The 16,968-nt window shown below is 42.5% G+C and overlaps 1 protein-coding gene across 9 annotated transcripts in view; it reads right to left on the bottom strand.

Annotated features, from left to right (window-relative positions):
* Positions 1-466: 466 nt before the first annotated feature.
* The window catches only part of eya1 (EYA transcriptional coactivator and phosphatase 1), a 62,871-nt gene continuing 46,369 nt past the window's right edge, over positions 467-16,968 (bottom strand). For 2 of the 9 annotated variants that reach the window (XM_087846115.1, XM_035909409.2), the window contains exons 13-19: positions 15,999-16,088; positions 7,223-7,281; positions 6,953-7,113; positions 6,612-6,726; positions 6,145-6,266; positions 5,247-5,347; positions 468-2,935 (exon numbers count right to left, since the gene is read on the bottom strand). In XM_087846115.1, coding sequence (XP_087702241.1) covers positions 2,855-2,935; positions 5,247-5,347; positions 6,145-6,266; positions 6,612-6,726; positions 6,953-7,113; positions 7,223-7,281; positions 15,999-16,088 — 729 coding nt within the window. In that variant the 3' untranslated portion in view covers positions 468-2,854. Of the gene's footprint in view, positions 2,936-5,246; positions 5,348-6,144; positions 6,267-6,611; positions 6,727-6,952; positions 7,114-7,222; positions 7,282-15,998; positions 16,089-16,968 lie in introns of all 9 variants that reach the window. The other 7 variants (XM_035909410.2, XM_035909407.2, XM_035909413.2 and 4 more) reach the window with 5 other exon arrangements.

Here is a 16,968-nt window from a genome sequence, read left to right as displayed (position 1 = left end):
GTGGATGTAGACTTCTTCCTTCGGCTGGTCCCTTTAGGGGTCGCCACAGCAGATCATCTGCATCCATCTATTTTATCTCTGGCATCCTCTGCTATCCTCCTTCACTTTTGTAGACAGAATACAGACAATAGTTCCCACATTAAGGTGCTAATAACATAACAAAGCATGCAAGTAAGACAGTTTATACAGGTTTTCGTCTTCTCAGCAGAAAAATATATAACTTGGATTTGGGGTTGAACTGTGCCTTTAACAGAGATGCAATCAAAAACAGTGTAAAGAATGTTTTAAGAGACACTTAAGACGCAGGCATTTAGAGAATCCTAATGTTATGTTATACTCTAACAGTCACAAAGACATGTCTAAATTCATATGTGGCTTTGATGTGTTAAAAAAAAAGTCATTGTTGTAGTCATGGGGAAGATTAATAAAGGGATGTGATTAGCATGTGTGTGTAAAGGGTATGGGCTGTTGTTTGGTCTAGACTTGTAAGAGCTCCGGTTTCTGTTTACTTCCTGGTAGGATTAGTGTCTGAACCCTATGGCATCTGTGTCAATCTGGACACTGGTGGTTAGTCATGGTGGTTGTGGGGGGGGCAGTAATGTTGCTCTTCAAAAAACAAAAATGTTAAATTTTAAGTTGTAGTTTTAAAGAAAAGGGAACAAAATGTCAGCAAAGTGTAACAGTTCACAAATCAGTTTTATTAATTTAAACACAATCAAATAATAATGTCAAAAACATCTGTACACATAATTTGCAGACACGACAATCTTTTGCGTTTTTTTTCCACAATGAGGCCCATGTAGTGTAAAGTATTTCCAGTTTGCATTTATGATTGCAACATAATTAAAAAAAAGCGTGCTGTATGAATCTATAAAACATTTCCTCTATTTACCTACCATTACCTTGATCTAGCAGCAATATGTAGATACCCCGTGTGATTGCCGGGGCTGGGGGGAGGGGTACGTCAGAAGAGAGAAGGATTTGAATTGAAATGTAAAAGGACAACAGTGATCATGTGCAAAGGAGGGAAAGAAATTAGAAACAGAACGAGTCGGTTTCTGTTTAAGAAATTCACAGTCGATAGCACATGTCCTGTATGTTCACAAACCTCTCGAAGTTAGTGGCTTTTCTCTCAATGCTAATTATGGTTTCCCCGTCCACAGATGCAGAAGTGCTACGAAAAAGGGCTTCGTGTACTTCAGCTGCTTCAAAAGAGGGACACAGAATGTATTCTCAAAGTCGAAATAAAAACACTACAGTATACAAAATTACGCTTGCTGTACAAGAGTTGTTATAGTGCTTGTATAAAAGATAATAAAACCTATTCAAGCCTGCTTTTTTGTTTGTTTTTTTCAAACATCAGATTTATTCAAATTTGACATTAAAATGGCTCTCAGAAATTCCCGTCTGCCGTATCCAAAACCCTCGTCAGAATTGTGTTTGCCTTTGAATATATGGGGTTAGGGCTGCAAGCTGGTGAAATGCCATAAGGACACAATGTTGTGAGCTACCTTCCTGCATAACTAAAGAAAAAAAAAACAATGTATATTTTCCCTTTGATATATGTGTCGTATAGTAAGAAGAGACCTGTTGTTCTATATAAAGTGTGTGACTGAAGTTTCCTGTAAGGACGAGAAAACATCACAGAGTGAAAAGAAAGGTCCTTGACACTTGACATCCATGCTTTTGGTCTTGACAAAACAATTTATCACAAAATCCCAATATCTACATATTTTGTTTATCGAACGTAACTTTAACACATCAACACTTTCAGGCGTCCTCGCACAAGCTTATGTGCGATGGGATGCCTTTTCTTTTAAACTTCAATGAAAAAGCATTGCCATCTTTCAAGAGCATGTACCTAAAATGAATATAGGAAGGAATAGTCCAGTGATTACAAACTTAGACACACACACACACACACACACAAAAGATTTCCTCTGTACATGATTGTCTCAGCATTGTAAATAAAGTTTTTTGTAATTTTCTTAAATTATTAGAAAACCCCCTTTTCTTCTCTCTTCCATAAAAGTCTTCCTCTCGCTGCGGTGGAAATCAATAGTACTTTGTGAAAGGCACGAGTCTTTTATCATCGAGGTACCTTCTCAGTGGCGCGGTGCCACTCACAAAGTGTCTGTTCATAAATAAGAAGCACAGAGCTCCCAGGCCGACGCTTTACAGAGGAGCACTTGCTTTGTCTTTCTGCCCCACAGCCAAGGGGAGGCTACGAAGTGGGTGAACAGAGGAACAGAAATAAAGCGGAGGCGAAGAGCAGACGTGGGGCGAGCCAGAGGGACGCAGAAAAGTCCCCACCAGTAGCTGTGGGCCCTGCAGTTCGCTGTAACTGAGTTCTGGGGCGAAGTGAGGCGAAGCGAGGCGAGGCCATCAGTAGCTCTGCTCTCCTCACAGGTGTGAACCCTGACAGAGTCCCGGCACAAACAGGGGGCTGTAAAACACTTTGACAGCTTCAGAAAGCGGCCAATTCACAGTAACCAGGGCAAGCAGCTGCAGCGCCGTAAATTCACCTCGCTCTCTCTTTCTCTCTCTCTCCTTCGCTTCGCCGGAAAAAAGAAAGAAGGAAAGAGTTTAGGGTTAAGACGATGTGTGACCGTATGTCAGCACATTAACCGTGTGCTCAGTCTTTTTTCCGTTCTCCTCTTCTTTTCTTCCTATGTAGTGACAGACAGACGCCAGGCAGCACAGCAACACGGCTGTTTTTTTTGTTTGTTTTTTTGTCTTTTTTTTTTCTGAGCTGTGGGGTCCGTGGCAAGCGTGGGATGGGGCTGGAGGGCGAAGGTGAAAGGTTGTGTGGTGTGCCGAAGCGGAGCAGGGGGTACACGTTGGTGGTGTGGTGCTACAAGTACTCCAGGTCTAGAGCATGGTGGAGGGCCATGAGGTCTGAATGGCTGGAGATCCTCCAGAAGGGCATGTTGTGCTGTGGGTGGAAGAAAAAGCATATTTTTAGTTTTGTTAAACACAAAACTCAAAATTCTCAAACGAATTAAAAAACAAATTAATCCGTTTTTTAAAATGATCTTTTTAGCCATTTACATGAATAAAAATGACTTCTATTCCAATCAGGAAAATGCACCTTAGAGTATAAAAGAGTAAAATTGCTAAAAAAAGATGTTAATGAGCAAAATATTTATCAATCCTTTTAGTTTATTAAAAGATGAGTGCATTTGTTTCTTTTTATGATTGCAAATCATATCAATTCATTTTGGAATAAGTTATGGACAAAATATATACTTTTTAGTCAGCCTTTAACATTGAACACACATTGTTAGAATTGGACAGACCAACACTTGCAGGCCTTCTAAACTGATTTCTTATTCTTTATACTGTGGTAATATGTTTAGTGAATGAAGCAAGCCTGGTCCACTCACCAGGAAAAGCAATCATATCATTAACGCACCCCACCTACTCCTCTTGCTCCCTTGTGCATAAGTCAGCGCAGTCAAATTGTACATCTGTACCTGTAACTAATTTCTTTGCTGCATCAAAGTGGAGTTTTATACCACCAGACTAATGCACTGACTGTCTTTAACTTGAACAGAAATGAACTCCCCACAGTGTCTTTTGAATGAACCTCCTGCCTGCCAGTGTGTGTTTAGGACAGTGCAAATGAGCTGTTGTTCCCAGGCAAAGGATGGGGGGAGAAACCTGAGTCGTAGAGAATGAAAGGAGCTTGTCAGGTAGAGTCCTCAGCTCCTCAGTGTGTGGAGCCCATTACCCTCCCCTTATCAAAGGTATGGCCTCTCCCAGGCGTATGTTCCGCTTAGGAGAGCCTGCACTGACCCTTAAAAAGCTCTTTTGCTTTTTGTTTTGTAAATTGTCTTTGCTTTTAAGTTTAAAAGCTGGCGATGTTATCTCTGCTGTCTCTCCCAAGCGAAGGCAATAACTGAAGACAGGGATTGTGAATTTTTTCTTTCTTTCTTTCTTTTTTTGTAAGTGAAGGAACGAGAACAGGGAGAAGTTTCAGACTTTTGCTTTTGTAGTTCCACGATGTGTCACGTCTGATATGCGCCTCCTGACGGGTGAAATTGTTGTGTTATTTCACCTTCTCTCTGATGTTGACACAGAAACCTTTTACTGCATGGCATGTCGCGGGACTTGCACCACTCAAATGGAGGGAAAAAAAACACCTTATTCTTCCATCAATGTCACTCTCCAACAACTCAAAGCTGAGTAAAAATATTTGCATCTTTTTCCACAATCATCCCTCAAGACCACATTCCCAGGGCGTGTTCGCCTTTTCATAACACAGAGCTATTGCTTTACGCTTTTATCCAGGGTAAAGGCTCTTACTTCTCTCTAATAGCTGCCTAATCGCTCTGCGTCGGTCCTCGTGCTTTTGCTCTGTTTACGGAGAAACAGGTGAAGAAGGAGCTGGAGGACTTTCAAAGGGAAACTCAATGTCTTCAGCGTGACACGGCGGCTCACCATAACTGTCAGGGAAGTATTCTCCTGAGCCGCTGATTAATTTGCTAAAGAGCGTGTTTGCTGTGTGAGTCTCACATGCAGCATTTGCTTTACATCCAAACCTGACAGGAATGCTGAATGCACAAGATCTGGAGCAAGAGCCAACAAGTAACATAAAAAAATGGGGAAGAGAAAAAAAACCCAGCGAGACATCAAATTCATCTGAACAGATACTGTCATGCTTCCTGCAAGAGCGTGGGCGGAGGTCGGCAGCGAGCCCTCCTTGATCCATCTCGTGCTAACAGGCTTGTCATTGCAGTAAATATTCTAATTTCATCAACAATGATTTAAGTCGCCTTTATGTGCGCTCTATTTACGATGCGCCTTCAACATGCCTGAAAGGGCTTGTCTAGCGTTACACATACAGCATTCACACTGCTCAGAGCACCAAGCAGGAATATATAATTATGCCATCTCTCCCCTCCCCTGCTCTGTAAACCTGAGATGGTGGAGGAAGAGGGCTGATTACACACTACAGACTTTCTCTCTTGTGCTTGGATGCCGTATAAGAGGATAAACAAATGAAAGCAAAGCAAAGACTCTTGAGAAGGAAAGCCGGAGCGCTGATTCCTTTCTTTGGAAAAGTATGGCAGGTATGTTCGGTGTTCCCTCACAATGAACTCCTGACCTTATGAAAACTACTCACGAGTTCTTTGCTCCACACTTTATGTGGTTCTCATGGTTGTTTTCACCATGTAAATATACCCTAAAGACATACAAGTGTGCATGTTGTTTACTTTATCTATTATTTTAAAACCTCTTACCTTTTTTGAGCCTTGCTCCTCTTCTACCCCATCTCCAACAACAATGTAAACAACTTTCCTCCCGAACCGTTGAATTACTCTCTCAAAGCAGCTCTCCTTCCCTGTGAAGAAGTCGAGGGCAGTTTCTTAGTAAAGCATTACGTGGATGCAAAAAAGATATGCAGGCACACACACGCTCAAAGTTGATTTAGGAGCCGAGGGTGACAAGAGCCTCTTTAAAACACCAAATCTACAAAGAAGGGAAGAGTGTAAACAGTGGGTTCAGGAAGGAGATGTGATAAGATTGTCCCCCAGATAAAGACAATCTTAAAAGCATTAACTTTTCCCCTCTCCTCTTTAAATCTAGAACAAACCGGCAAATCAGTCCTGCTACAGGGTCTGGTTTTGAAGACCACTGTGCTCCACTGTGTCTCTTTCTCTCCCTGAACTCTTAGCTGATGGGTCAGATATTGATGCAAGAGTGAAACTTGATGTTTATTTTGCATTTAAAACAGTAAAAAAAAAAAAAAAGAAAGAAAGAAAAAGGGGAAAGTGAGGAGGTAAAAGCAGGAGGAGGAGGAGGAAGAGGACGGGGCCCTGTTGCGCTGGAATGACATAAATGTGCAGAAGTGGTTTCATATGCAGAGATTGAGCAGGAGAGGCCTGAAGAGGCCCAGCACAGGCCCAGCTCCAAGAAAATAATCCTAGGCTGATTGGGACTACTCCTTCACACAAGAACATCAACCCTCTCCGGTGACTCAATCTCCCACCCCGTCCGTGCCTCAGTCCTGTCACTTTAGCAGCATGTATGTTGTAACTGTTTTTACCTGACCGGGGTAAAAATAAATAAATCGACATTTGTGTCTCAAAGCCACATACAAAATAAAACAAACAAGCTATTTCAGAATGCAGTCTTTACCTATTTTGGTTGCACTATAAATATTCTCGATAGGAAAGACAATTCCCAATCCGTAGAGCAGGACCTTAGCCAGGGCAGGGATGAGCTGCGTGGTGGTCACCAAGATATTCACACAGTTTGACCTGCAGTAACAAAGACAGAGGAGCAGAAAAAGAGGTGACATCATTCAAAATCACTCTGTGGGAGGACAAAAGAAAACACAGTGTGCAGAAAATAAAGACACTGCAATGAATCAGTTCTTTAAATAGTGTCCTGCAATGAAGGATTGCGTTTCAGCTCCTTTTTCAAGTCGGATCTCCTAGCACACGTATTTTTCTAAACGAGCAGATAAAGACTGTCTAAAAAAGACAAATGCATAGCGTTGCTGTTTTCCTAATAATGTGGGAGTATGGGGTACTCCACACCACATACAAATTTATATATCTGCGGTATGGGACTGTGTAAAATTTTCCTCACTGGAGTCCTACCTTGAGTGGATTAATGTTAGTGCTTTCAGTGCCAGTGTTAACCAGGAGTCCGTCAAGGCTTCAATTTCTGCTCGCAATTGCAACCAGGCTTCCCTTTTGGCCGGGCCCAGCAGACCTGAAACGCAGGGTAACATTGTTTAGGTTGGACGGGCCCCCCGAATACCAGCGAAGTTTTCAAAATTTACCCTGACCAAGTGGTGGGGGCATGTGTGCTTTTAGAACGCACGTACCAACATGAGCGTACCCTCACACAAACACGCACATAATGAGGGAACGTACATCTGCAAAGTCATTTCTACTCAAAAAATCAGTACAGGGCAGCTCTGCTTGCCGGGGATTACCTCCAACGTTATTTTTGTAGGTGGTGTAAATTTCTTTTACTCGTCTGTAGCGGAAGGCCAGCTTTCTCATCCAGTCCACGCCTCCCCGTACGCCTGTGGCCAGACATAGGTTGGCACTGGTAGCTGCTGCATGGAAACCATCAGCGCTGAAGTTATACGTGCTAAAATAAGGGCAGAGAAAGAATGTGTTAGCACAAAACTGTTTCACTGTTCGTGGCGGCCGAGCATATGATGCATTTCTTGTTGACTAACTATGAATCACTGCTGTACCTTAGATCCTGGCCGTTGTCGTCAGAGGACACATCGTCGATGTGCACCTGGTCACATTCCTAAAATACACAAAACAATCACTTAATTGTGTAATGCGGGACACTTCCTGTATGTTCCCAGTATTTTTTGTGCTCCCTGTAGACATTCAGCCTCCCCATTTCCTTTTGAATTAGCTCTTCCCCTTTTTGATTTACTATGCAGCAGCTCAAAGGTCTAAATAAAAATAAACTGTACCATCAGCCTAAAAGACATCTAAAGATGTGGACACTCCTGCACATAACCAATAAGCCTCAATCAAGAAACTGTAAACACTCGCCAGGTTTCCTCCTCTATGTATAAGATTACAGATGAACAGACACACACACACACACATATATATATATATATATATATATATATATACACACACACTCTACATAGTAGAAGGACTAGAGCTAGCTAGTACAAGCATCTTGGCCCTAATGGTTTGTGCATGTGTATGTGTCTCTGTGTGTGTCCATCTCCAAACATATGCGCACACTCCTTTTCCCCTTTGGGGGTGCCTGGCTCCTCTTGGAAAGGTAGCAGGATTCTGCAGCCCTGCACTGATTCTACCGGTACACAGTAACACAATCCAGACTTTGGTAAATGTAACCTACTAGAAAAATTGAACCTGATGCTAACCGCCAATGAAATTATGACCTCTGATTGCTGCTGCGCCACACACCAACACAGCCCCAGGGCTAGTGAGCCAGCCAACCGGTAAAAGAGCGCAGGAGAAAGCAGACTAAAATAAAATCTGTTATTAGTTTTCCATTTATGGGAGCCCTCTAGTGCCTCCTCCTTCCTGCCCTCTTTCCACCCCATCAGTGGCGAAAGGTGAGGGAGTCCTGCCTTGGCATCTAGATAAGCATATGACATGTGGGGCAAAGAAAAACAAAGTAGCTCAGCTGCTATTTTTTTTCTTTGATGTTGTGTGGTTAGCAATTTTGCCATAAGGAGGTTCAGCAATAGCCTAGATAAGAGGAAAAAGGTTTGAAATTCATGTTATGTTACTTCTAAATTTGTTTCAGTCAGTTTTAATCCAGTGTGAATAACAGAGAGAGCACTTGATCCACCATGATTTCGTATGTCTTCTCATTTTTTAGGAAGGCTAAAGATTTTAAAGTGGTTACGCAATTGCCAAAAAAGTTTGTCTCACCTGTTTAAAGTTATGTTAATAATTTCTCAAGAAAAATGAAACACGAGGAAGTGAATTCCTCTGGTCTCAAGTATGAAAAATCCCTCAAAACTTTTTGAGCTTTTTAATTAAGTTTCATCCGGCTGTTAAGACACCAAAACCTAGAAAGGACTTCCTTGTTTTAAGTCAGTCTAACTGAGGCCAAATGCTGACGTTATTACATTCCTCCCTAATGCTAGAGCAGGGTAAGGGTAAGGGCTTTGGACCGTAAACCTTTTTTATTTTACTGGTTCCCATCTGAACAAATTTTTCATCTCCCTGGATTTGTGGAGAGAGGGAGGGAAGAGCGACGTGAAGAAAAACTCAAACCAGCTGTTCTTTAACAGAATTAAAATCTTGACCCCCAACCCCAGCTCTAATGCAGCCATTCTCTCGCCAAGCCTCTCCCAGCAAGCCCCGAGATCCAAAGAGGAAAAGACTTTGACCCCGTGACCCTCTCCCCTCCTCTCTGGGGCTCTGGCACCCCGATAAGGGGGTGGAAGGGTAGAGAGGTGGAGATGGAGAAGAGAAACGGGTAAAGGCTGGGGGATAGAGTCCAAAGTGACCTCACATGGAGTGAGTTTGAAGCAATGTGTTTCAGAAGATGAACTGCCAACTGACATGGGTTGCAAGTGGGGACTTGTTGCTCTGTCGGCCTAATCTGTTTCCAGACACTCGCTGGCAGTTGAAGAACTCGACAATTTGTCCCAGCTTGAGGGTCTGTTGCCAACAAACTTGTAGACAATTTGTGTTCACAAATAATCCCCAAATTTTCCAGAGAATAGCTCTCAACCCAGGCATATTGTTCCACGTAATTCTGTAAGCAGTAGAGGCGTGTGTGCTTGTTTCAGAAAACAAAAACAGCATCCTGGGTTAACCTCATTACCCTCATTAAGCTTCGTTTTAAAGACCTCCCATTTCAACGTAAGTGACTGGAATGCTTTTGTTATCTAGTAATGATCTGCTCACGAAGCAGACACAATAGGCTGATGAGCAGCTTCTGCCACCAATTTCACTGAGTTGGTTACAAAATTCTATCCCACTTTATTGAGCCTTGTTTAAAACAGCTCCCTATATTCTTCACTTGTAATGTTTTCTTTCAGAGTATGACACCGAGCGTGTATCAAAGCATATCTGAGAACACTGTTAGCACGTTAATAATGGAGCTATTTTAGGTCGTACAAGCGATACTTCACTATGGCATGAAGCACATTAATACGTCTCTGTAATTAGGCCAAACTGGAGCCATTGTACCTGCTGCCTGATTACGAATGATTTTTCATGGATGGGTCCAAACATTTAACCTAATAAACACATCAAACCCCAACAAATGTAAAGTGTTAAACATTCAAAGGGGCCAAGAAAAATACAGGGTTTTGGAGTTTAAATGTCTGCACCATTTGAACTTCATTGTTTCTGAAATGTTTACATAGCTTTTTGATTATGTTACAATGCTTTATTAATAGATGAAAAGGCTTTTTTGGTGTGTGTGTGTGTGTGCGTGTGTGGATTTTGGGTTGCTGGATGAATGAGAAGACTCAACTCAACAATTACGTTTCCCAGCTGGGGCTGGCATAAACCTCTGCACTGGCTCCCTGGGAAAGCTAATAGAGGAGGTAGCTGTGGGTAATGTCGTACAGTAACTCTTACACATACTCATTAGGAGCCACTTCTGAAGGCCTCATAAACACCACAGGGCCATGAACAGAGCAGGTCGAAGACGACAGAACGAAGGAAACACTAGCAGGCTGTGGATTTTACAATAGTTTGTGAAAATTCAGTCAAAAGAGGGCAAATAAAAAAATGTACTTAATCACATGACCATAATAATTTATGACTTATATATTGCCACATTATGAAGGAGCAGTTTATTTGCAGTCGTGCAGGACTTCATAAAGTTAATAAATTATAGGGTCTTGAACTTGCTGTCGCTTGAAGCCTTAGAAGAAAAAATATTTTGTTTGTATAATCCTAACTATAGACTGACAGGCTTTCATGACGGTGGCACATTGAGGGGCAGTCAGAATTTCTTAGAACCTTTTGAACACCTCTTTTCCACTGAATCCCCCTGTTCTTCCCTCACCAAGCAAACAGTGGTCTTTCTAAAACCTACAATCACTGCTAACTTACACCAGATGTTCCTACTGTACTAAGAAGTGAAGACCCTCCACCAGAAGCAATTGCTCCTTATGCAAACACCAAGTCTTTCTGTGAAATTCATCAGTGGCGTTCTTTTCTTTTATCAGAGTTCATTCAGCTACCGAGCAGTTTTCATCTGTACAGGAAAGAAGAAAACGCAAACTAAAAAAAAAACCGAATTGAAGACAGGATGCTTCCATCTCGGCATCATTCACTCTCTCTTCCTTTTTCTGTCTGTCTTTCCACTAGTCTGCTGAAAACCTTTCACTGGGGAGGAAGTTATCAGAGCCCTCTTTGTTCCCTTGGCATCTGTCATTAAGCAATCAGTGATGACGGCATGAGTCTTCCTGTAGCCCTGGATCGAGCTCAGAGTGGTGACTGCAGCAGTCAGAGGTAGGGAGAAGAAAGACGGGGTAACTCTGCAATGCATGCTACCAAAACACAGAAAGGACCATGTTTACTCCCTCTTTGACCATTCCCCCCCCCGATGAAGGTCTAGGTCACTGCCACACAATAGGGTCCACTTTTTAGATCCAAGCCGCCCCCTCTCTCCCCCTATCTCATCTTCTCTCTCAGGTGAGCTGTGTGTTTTGGCCACCCACCCCACACCACAGTGTGAGCGATAACAGCCATCATCGCGAAATTCCCTGTGACCCTACAGGCTAATGCCATGTGAAAAAGGCTCATCCATGGTTCGCAGGTTCTCAACACTCTGCCGGTAGAGGCTGTCACCCCCCCCCCCCCCCCCCCCCCCCCCAGTGGTCTGTGACCCCCAGCAACTTCCTTCTATGTTCCCACCAAAGGCACCCCTGTCTAGGGGGGTGAGGAGGGTGCAGATGGGAGGGGGGCCTGTGATTATCTGGGGGTCAAACACAGGATGTGGGTAACAAAGGGAGAGTTCTTCAAACCCACTTCATTCCAATCCACAATCTGTGCTTGAACAGTCATGGAATTCAAACAGCAGTGCCAAACAAAGCACAGGTAAGTCTATGCTGGTTTAAAAAAATCCAACAACCAGGAAAGGGGGCACAGAGGGAAGCAAACTGCATTTTAACAAAATGTTTTTTAGAGCTCTGTAGCTTAAAGTTAGAAAAGAAAGAAGGGAAAAAGGCACACCCCACAGGTAGGCAACGAAAAGTATAAATTAGTTCTGTGTGATAGATGAGCTGCTCCTCATTATTTCTTATTTTTGGCACTTCAAATCCAAACTGCACCTCAAGGAGAGCAACATTAAATGCCATATCAAATCTCAGTCATTTCAGCATTTTCCCCCAGCAATGAACAAATCCGTAGTGAAGGAGTTTATCCCTGCCGAGTGGTGTGTTGTTTGGACAAATCTGTGCACTTTCCTATCTCTTCCTACACAAATCACGTTGCGCAGGTGTTGCATCTTTCTTTTTAATGCAAGACTAGAAAACTCCTGTAAAATTTCCTCATTTGTCACCAGACCGTAATGTTATATTTTCCATGAACCCTCAACCCTTAGTGGTGTATGAATCAGCTGTTTGAGGATAGTGGAGGATGGGGTTGATGTGGACCTCTGTGGAGCAAAGATTGACAGGATGGCTTTGAAACCACCACTTTCTGTTTGTAGTCCTCCCAAAACACACCATCAACCCCGCCTTGAAACCTGATGGAGTTATGTCTGAGTGCAGCATCAGTGGCCAAGCAAATGATTAAAATAACCACATCACTGTGCGCAGACCCAAAGAAGCCCATCTGACAAAATATACCACATATAAAAATGTTGTAGTTTGGTTTCGGCAGCATGTTGAAAGTTGATGAATTAAAAAAAAAAGAAAATAAAGTTGTAATTTCTGGTTTCCAAGCTTTTTACTGGTGCAGATCTTCCCAGATTTATGTGCTATTATAAAGGTGTCTAACATGATGACAGTGTTGTGTTTTTGATTTCCTATGAATATACAAATAATCACTAATTCTGCTGTAGTGCTAATTGGGAACTGATCAAGTGCATGACTTAATTTTGTGATGCAATGAAAATCACAGCTAGCATCACAGCCCTGCTTTCCCAGGAATAAAATCACCAAGAAATAAACTATCACTAAAAACACAATAAAGCTACCAGTCATATAGAATTGCAAGTACAGGACTGCATTTCTAAAGTGGGACATAAAACCAACAGAAAGGCTCCACAATAAGAGGCTCTGGAGGGCCATTTCAGCCAGTAGGAAAAGGTAACCGTGTGTTTCACAGCATCTCTCATTAACAGGCAGCCCCTGGGTGAAAGTGACAGAGGAGTTTTCAACCCTGTGACTGCAGGCTGGGAGCTATAAAAGGTAGTCAGCTTACAGTGTTACAGGATTGTTACACAGGCATGTGTGAGTGAATGTCAGCGTTTGATTATACACTTACGTATAGTATGCATGCGTTTCCATATGTGTGTGGGTATAGCTCCACGTGTTTAGAGTGTGTGAGTGTGTGCTGCACAGAGCAAAGAGGCATCAGTGGACTAATTTAAAATGTTCCCACCTTTAGAGACCTCTCCCCCTCTCTTGCCCTGTGAGTGGTTTGCCCCCATGGCCTTTATTCTCCAGACTGGGAGGGTTGTTTTCTCACCCAAGGAGGCGGGAGACGGCAGCCCCCGTACCCCACTGAGAGGGGAACACAGGGGGCTCGGCCAGCGAGAAAGAGGCCCCTGGTTCCCACATACTGCTCAGCATTAGAGTTCGGCCTAGAGCAGCACACCTACAGTAAACTCACACCCCGAGCCACAGCAGAGCTGTCAGTCTTCTCTATGCGCTCAGCCTCAGTGGACTTCATTATACACATCACTTCAGACCATCAATTAACTCCACATGCAATCCCCTGCCACAAAGGCATTCAGTGAGGCCAATCTGCTATATTTCAAAGATGATAACAGGTTTGGTATTGTCAGAGTATGATACTGAAAAAAAACCCCATTACATTGGATATTATTATTAACTGATTACAACCAGTATTTGTTCTGTTTTACAAATTGTAATAAAGTAAGTATTTGCTTATTTCTGTAAATACTGAAATACGATTTTTCTAACCAGAATAAAAAAAATTAATAGAGCTGAGATCTCCTCAGTATGGATTATTCTATACTGAGCATTTTTGATGATAGAAAACAGATCGTGCTGTTCATACAATCATACACCCTTCCTTTATAATAGAGCTTAATAACAAATGGCTTGTGTGGGACAATCGATCGAGAGAATTGCGCGTGCAAGTTGGGAAGGGAGGTCTTTTAGTGAAACTTCAGTATTTCTGGGACTCATATAAAAAACAGTGAACAAAAACAAGAGAGTGCTGATCCAGAAAAAAATGGTTGGAGGAAAAAGGGCGAGGGAGAGAGAGAGAGAGAGAGAGAGAGAGAGAGAGACATAAGGGGGAAACTGATCCCTGTTGACCCCTTCGGCATGCCCTCTTTCTTTTTATGACTTTCCCCTGAATCGTCACTCACCAGCTCTATCAACACAGTCCAGCCTCTATTCACACACAGATATACACACACACTAACACGCATTATACGCTGTGGCCTGTGGCATGTGGCCTCTGCAGACTCAGTACAATATTATGCTTAATTGTGGTTTTTAGATGTCCTATAAAGCAGCCCAATGCTTTAAAAACTTTGAATCTATTTTTTTTTAAAAGAAACCATATTCAAATTAAAACAATTAGGAATTATACACACTTTGAAATTTTATTGAGCTCCTATTTAATATCCTCGTGCAGTGGCTGTCAGAACAGTGTTAAGACTTAGATGGACCACTCACACACCGTCAGGCCACTAACTCTGCACCTGTGTTTCTGCACAGCCTCTGGGGTCTCCCTTTATGGCTTAGACCAAATTAGATGGACCATATGCATTTCTGCACATGCTTAAGTACATAACTGCTGCTGGCTGTGGTATTTATAGTTGGACTCTACTTGGCTCTATCTGAGATGCAGGACCGTAAATCAGCAGAGAGGAAATACAACTGGTTAGGCATTGCTGAGACCTGGCACTTAACACTCACACTGGCCCTGCTCAGCTTAAGAGGAGAGATCAATATGCCTTCAAGAGAATGTCACTCCTCCTCTGGTATGATTGTTAGTGACAATTACTGCAGAATCTGCAGAGACATCTTTACACTGGACACTGTAAAAAGCATCCCTACCTAAGCATACTACACCGATTTAAGCTGCAAAAATTGAGTCCTTAAAGCCTAAACACAAAATCGAATAATACTGTTGCTGAGACAGAGCAGAAGAAATGTGTGTGCTGGAGTTTTGAAGTAGACTGAGCTGCCAATTCATCTGCGAACACTTTCAAAGCACATGAAAGGATCAAAACACGGGACAGATGTTGAGCAAAACCACATTTAAGCATTGTCACAAAGTGCCATTTTTTTCAAATGATTGGGGCACATCTATTAAATAAAGTGCAGCTACAACAGCTTCTACATGGCCAGGGCATAAGGAAATATTTAACCAGCCAATTGTAGCCAATTAACTTTGATCACGATGACTGCACTTGGGATCTCAGTCGCTTGTCTTTTTGGGGGAGTATGCATATTTTCTTTCTCTGTCTCCCTGTCTCCCATGTTTTTTGCTCGTTCTTGGGCTTGCTTCATGTAGCACAGCCGAACATGGTGGTGAGTAATGAGACTTGGCAGGCCGGCCGCAGATCTCTTCACACTTAAGTATCAAACAAAACATTTCCTCTCCTGTGAGGTCAGCATAAAGCAGGACTCTGAGGAAAAAAGCAGGGCCGGTGGGATCAGATTCACCGGGAGAAAAACGTTGAGGCGTGGACAAAAAAAAATGCAAATATAGAAAATGCGATAAATTTGTGGACAGTTGCTTGTAAGTTGGGTTTGACATTTGAATCTGCACAGAGGGTATGCTTCATACCCATGCATGAAGTGTGCGTCACATTTGTTTCGACAAATGTGACACACATTTTTCTCCACGCCTGATCCTTCTATTCCTGTGCCCCAGGGGAAGATTTTACACTAACTGTACATGAATCAGGGGGGCAAGGGAGGGGAGGTGGCAGGGATTTCATGCTGTGACAGAGGGGGTCTGTGGTGTGGTGTAGGTGGACAGCGACACCAAGCACACAGCATGACACACAGACAGAGCAGCCACAGAAACACTAGAGCCTGACAAATTGGACTAGCTGCCATGGGAGTGGGAAGACAGTGGAAGTGGGGGAGGGTGGGGGGGGGCAGGGCTGGTGACCCAGGAGACTGACAGCGCATGTAAAATTCATGCCATCGCTTATGGGATAGATTACTAAGAGATTAGTAAAAGAGGCTCTACGCTACGTAACAGTTGCTTCTTTTACTAAAAAATTCTCACACCCCAGCACATCCACTCCTCTGGCCACTAAAATCATCAGAAAGTAAACAGAAGGCAATTGCGCAGAAACAAAACATACCAGAGTAAAACACACACAAACAGACTCACCTCTAAGTCGTTAAAGAATAAGTGCGTGTCGGCCAAGTTGAAGATCATTTCTTCCATCCTAAGGCCTAACGATACAGATGTTGGCGGGTCCTACAGAAAACAGACAAAACGAATTAAATCAAACCACATTATTCTGAAACGTAAGTGTGTGTGTATATACTGTATGTTTGAAGAAGCAATGCAGAACAGTAAATAATGAAGTTCCCTGCAAGTCTGTCAATTAACACAGAAATCCCTTTAAATTCTACAGCAAGGTATTCCCATAAAAGAAGACATTAGGCGCACTTGAAAGTTTCAGCCTCTGTTTACGACCCTCTGAAAGGGACTAGAATAGTCATCAGAAATGCCACAGACAGACAGAATGAACCGAGTAAAACCATGCCTGTTCTTGGGAGGGGCAGTTAAATGGAAGAGCCGGGGTCACAGCCTCATCGTAAATAGCCCATTCTCCACATAGTTGTCCAGATGCATCATCTGATTGCTCTCTACATGATAAAATACGATTCCCTGTAAAGTTTCTTTAGTTAACTGACAGTCACTCCGTTTGTTCAAAATTAAAACTGCAAAATAATTCAACAGTTATATTAATCCCTATATCAGGCGCAACGACAAATTCCTCCTTAAATTGTGATCTCTGCCAGCAATGTGACACGTGCTGCAATGGTGATATGGCTGCACTGTCTGTAAGATAATACCAAGAGAGGAGTGAACAACACTGTAAATAGTTAATGAGCATGTGACAATGTGTGCAGTTTTCCTTTTAAAAAGTTAACGTATAGGCAAAATGTCATCAGATCATTCTCACATGAACATCTACAAAATTATAAACCCTAATGACTGTAATTGTAATGAAACTTCTTATGATTATAAAATTGTCCATTGTTTATTGTTTTACTTTTGGGTTTTCATATATATTAATATTACTATTAATTAAATAACTTGAGAGATATGGTTACATTCTTTTTTTGTG

Source organism: Neolamprologus brichardi, chromosome 9 (assembly GCF_056152115.1).
Source record: "Neolamprologus brichardi isolate AB-2024 chromosome 9, ASM5615211v1, whole genome shotgun sequence".
Lineage (NCBI taxonomy): Eukaryota > Metazoa > Chordata > Actinopteri > Cichliformes > Cichlidae > Neolamprologus > Neolamprologus brichardi.
Note: the sequence above shows the minus strand (reverse complement) of the source record. Positions and strands in the feature narration are given on the sequence as shown.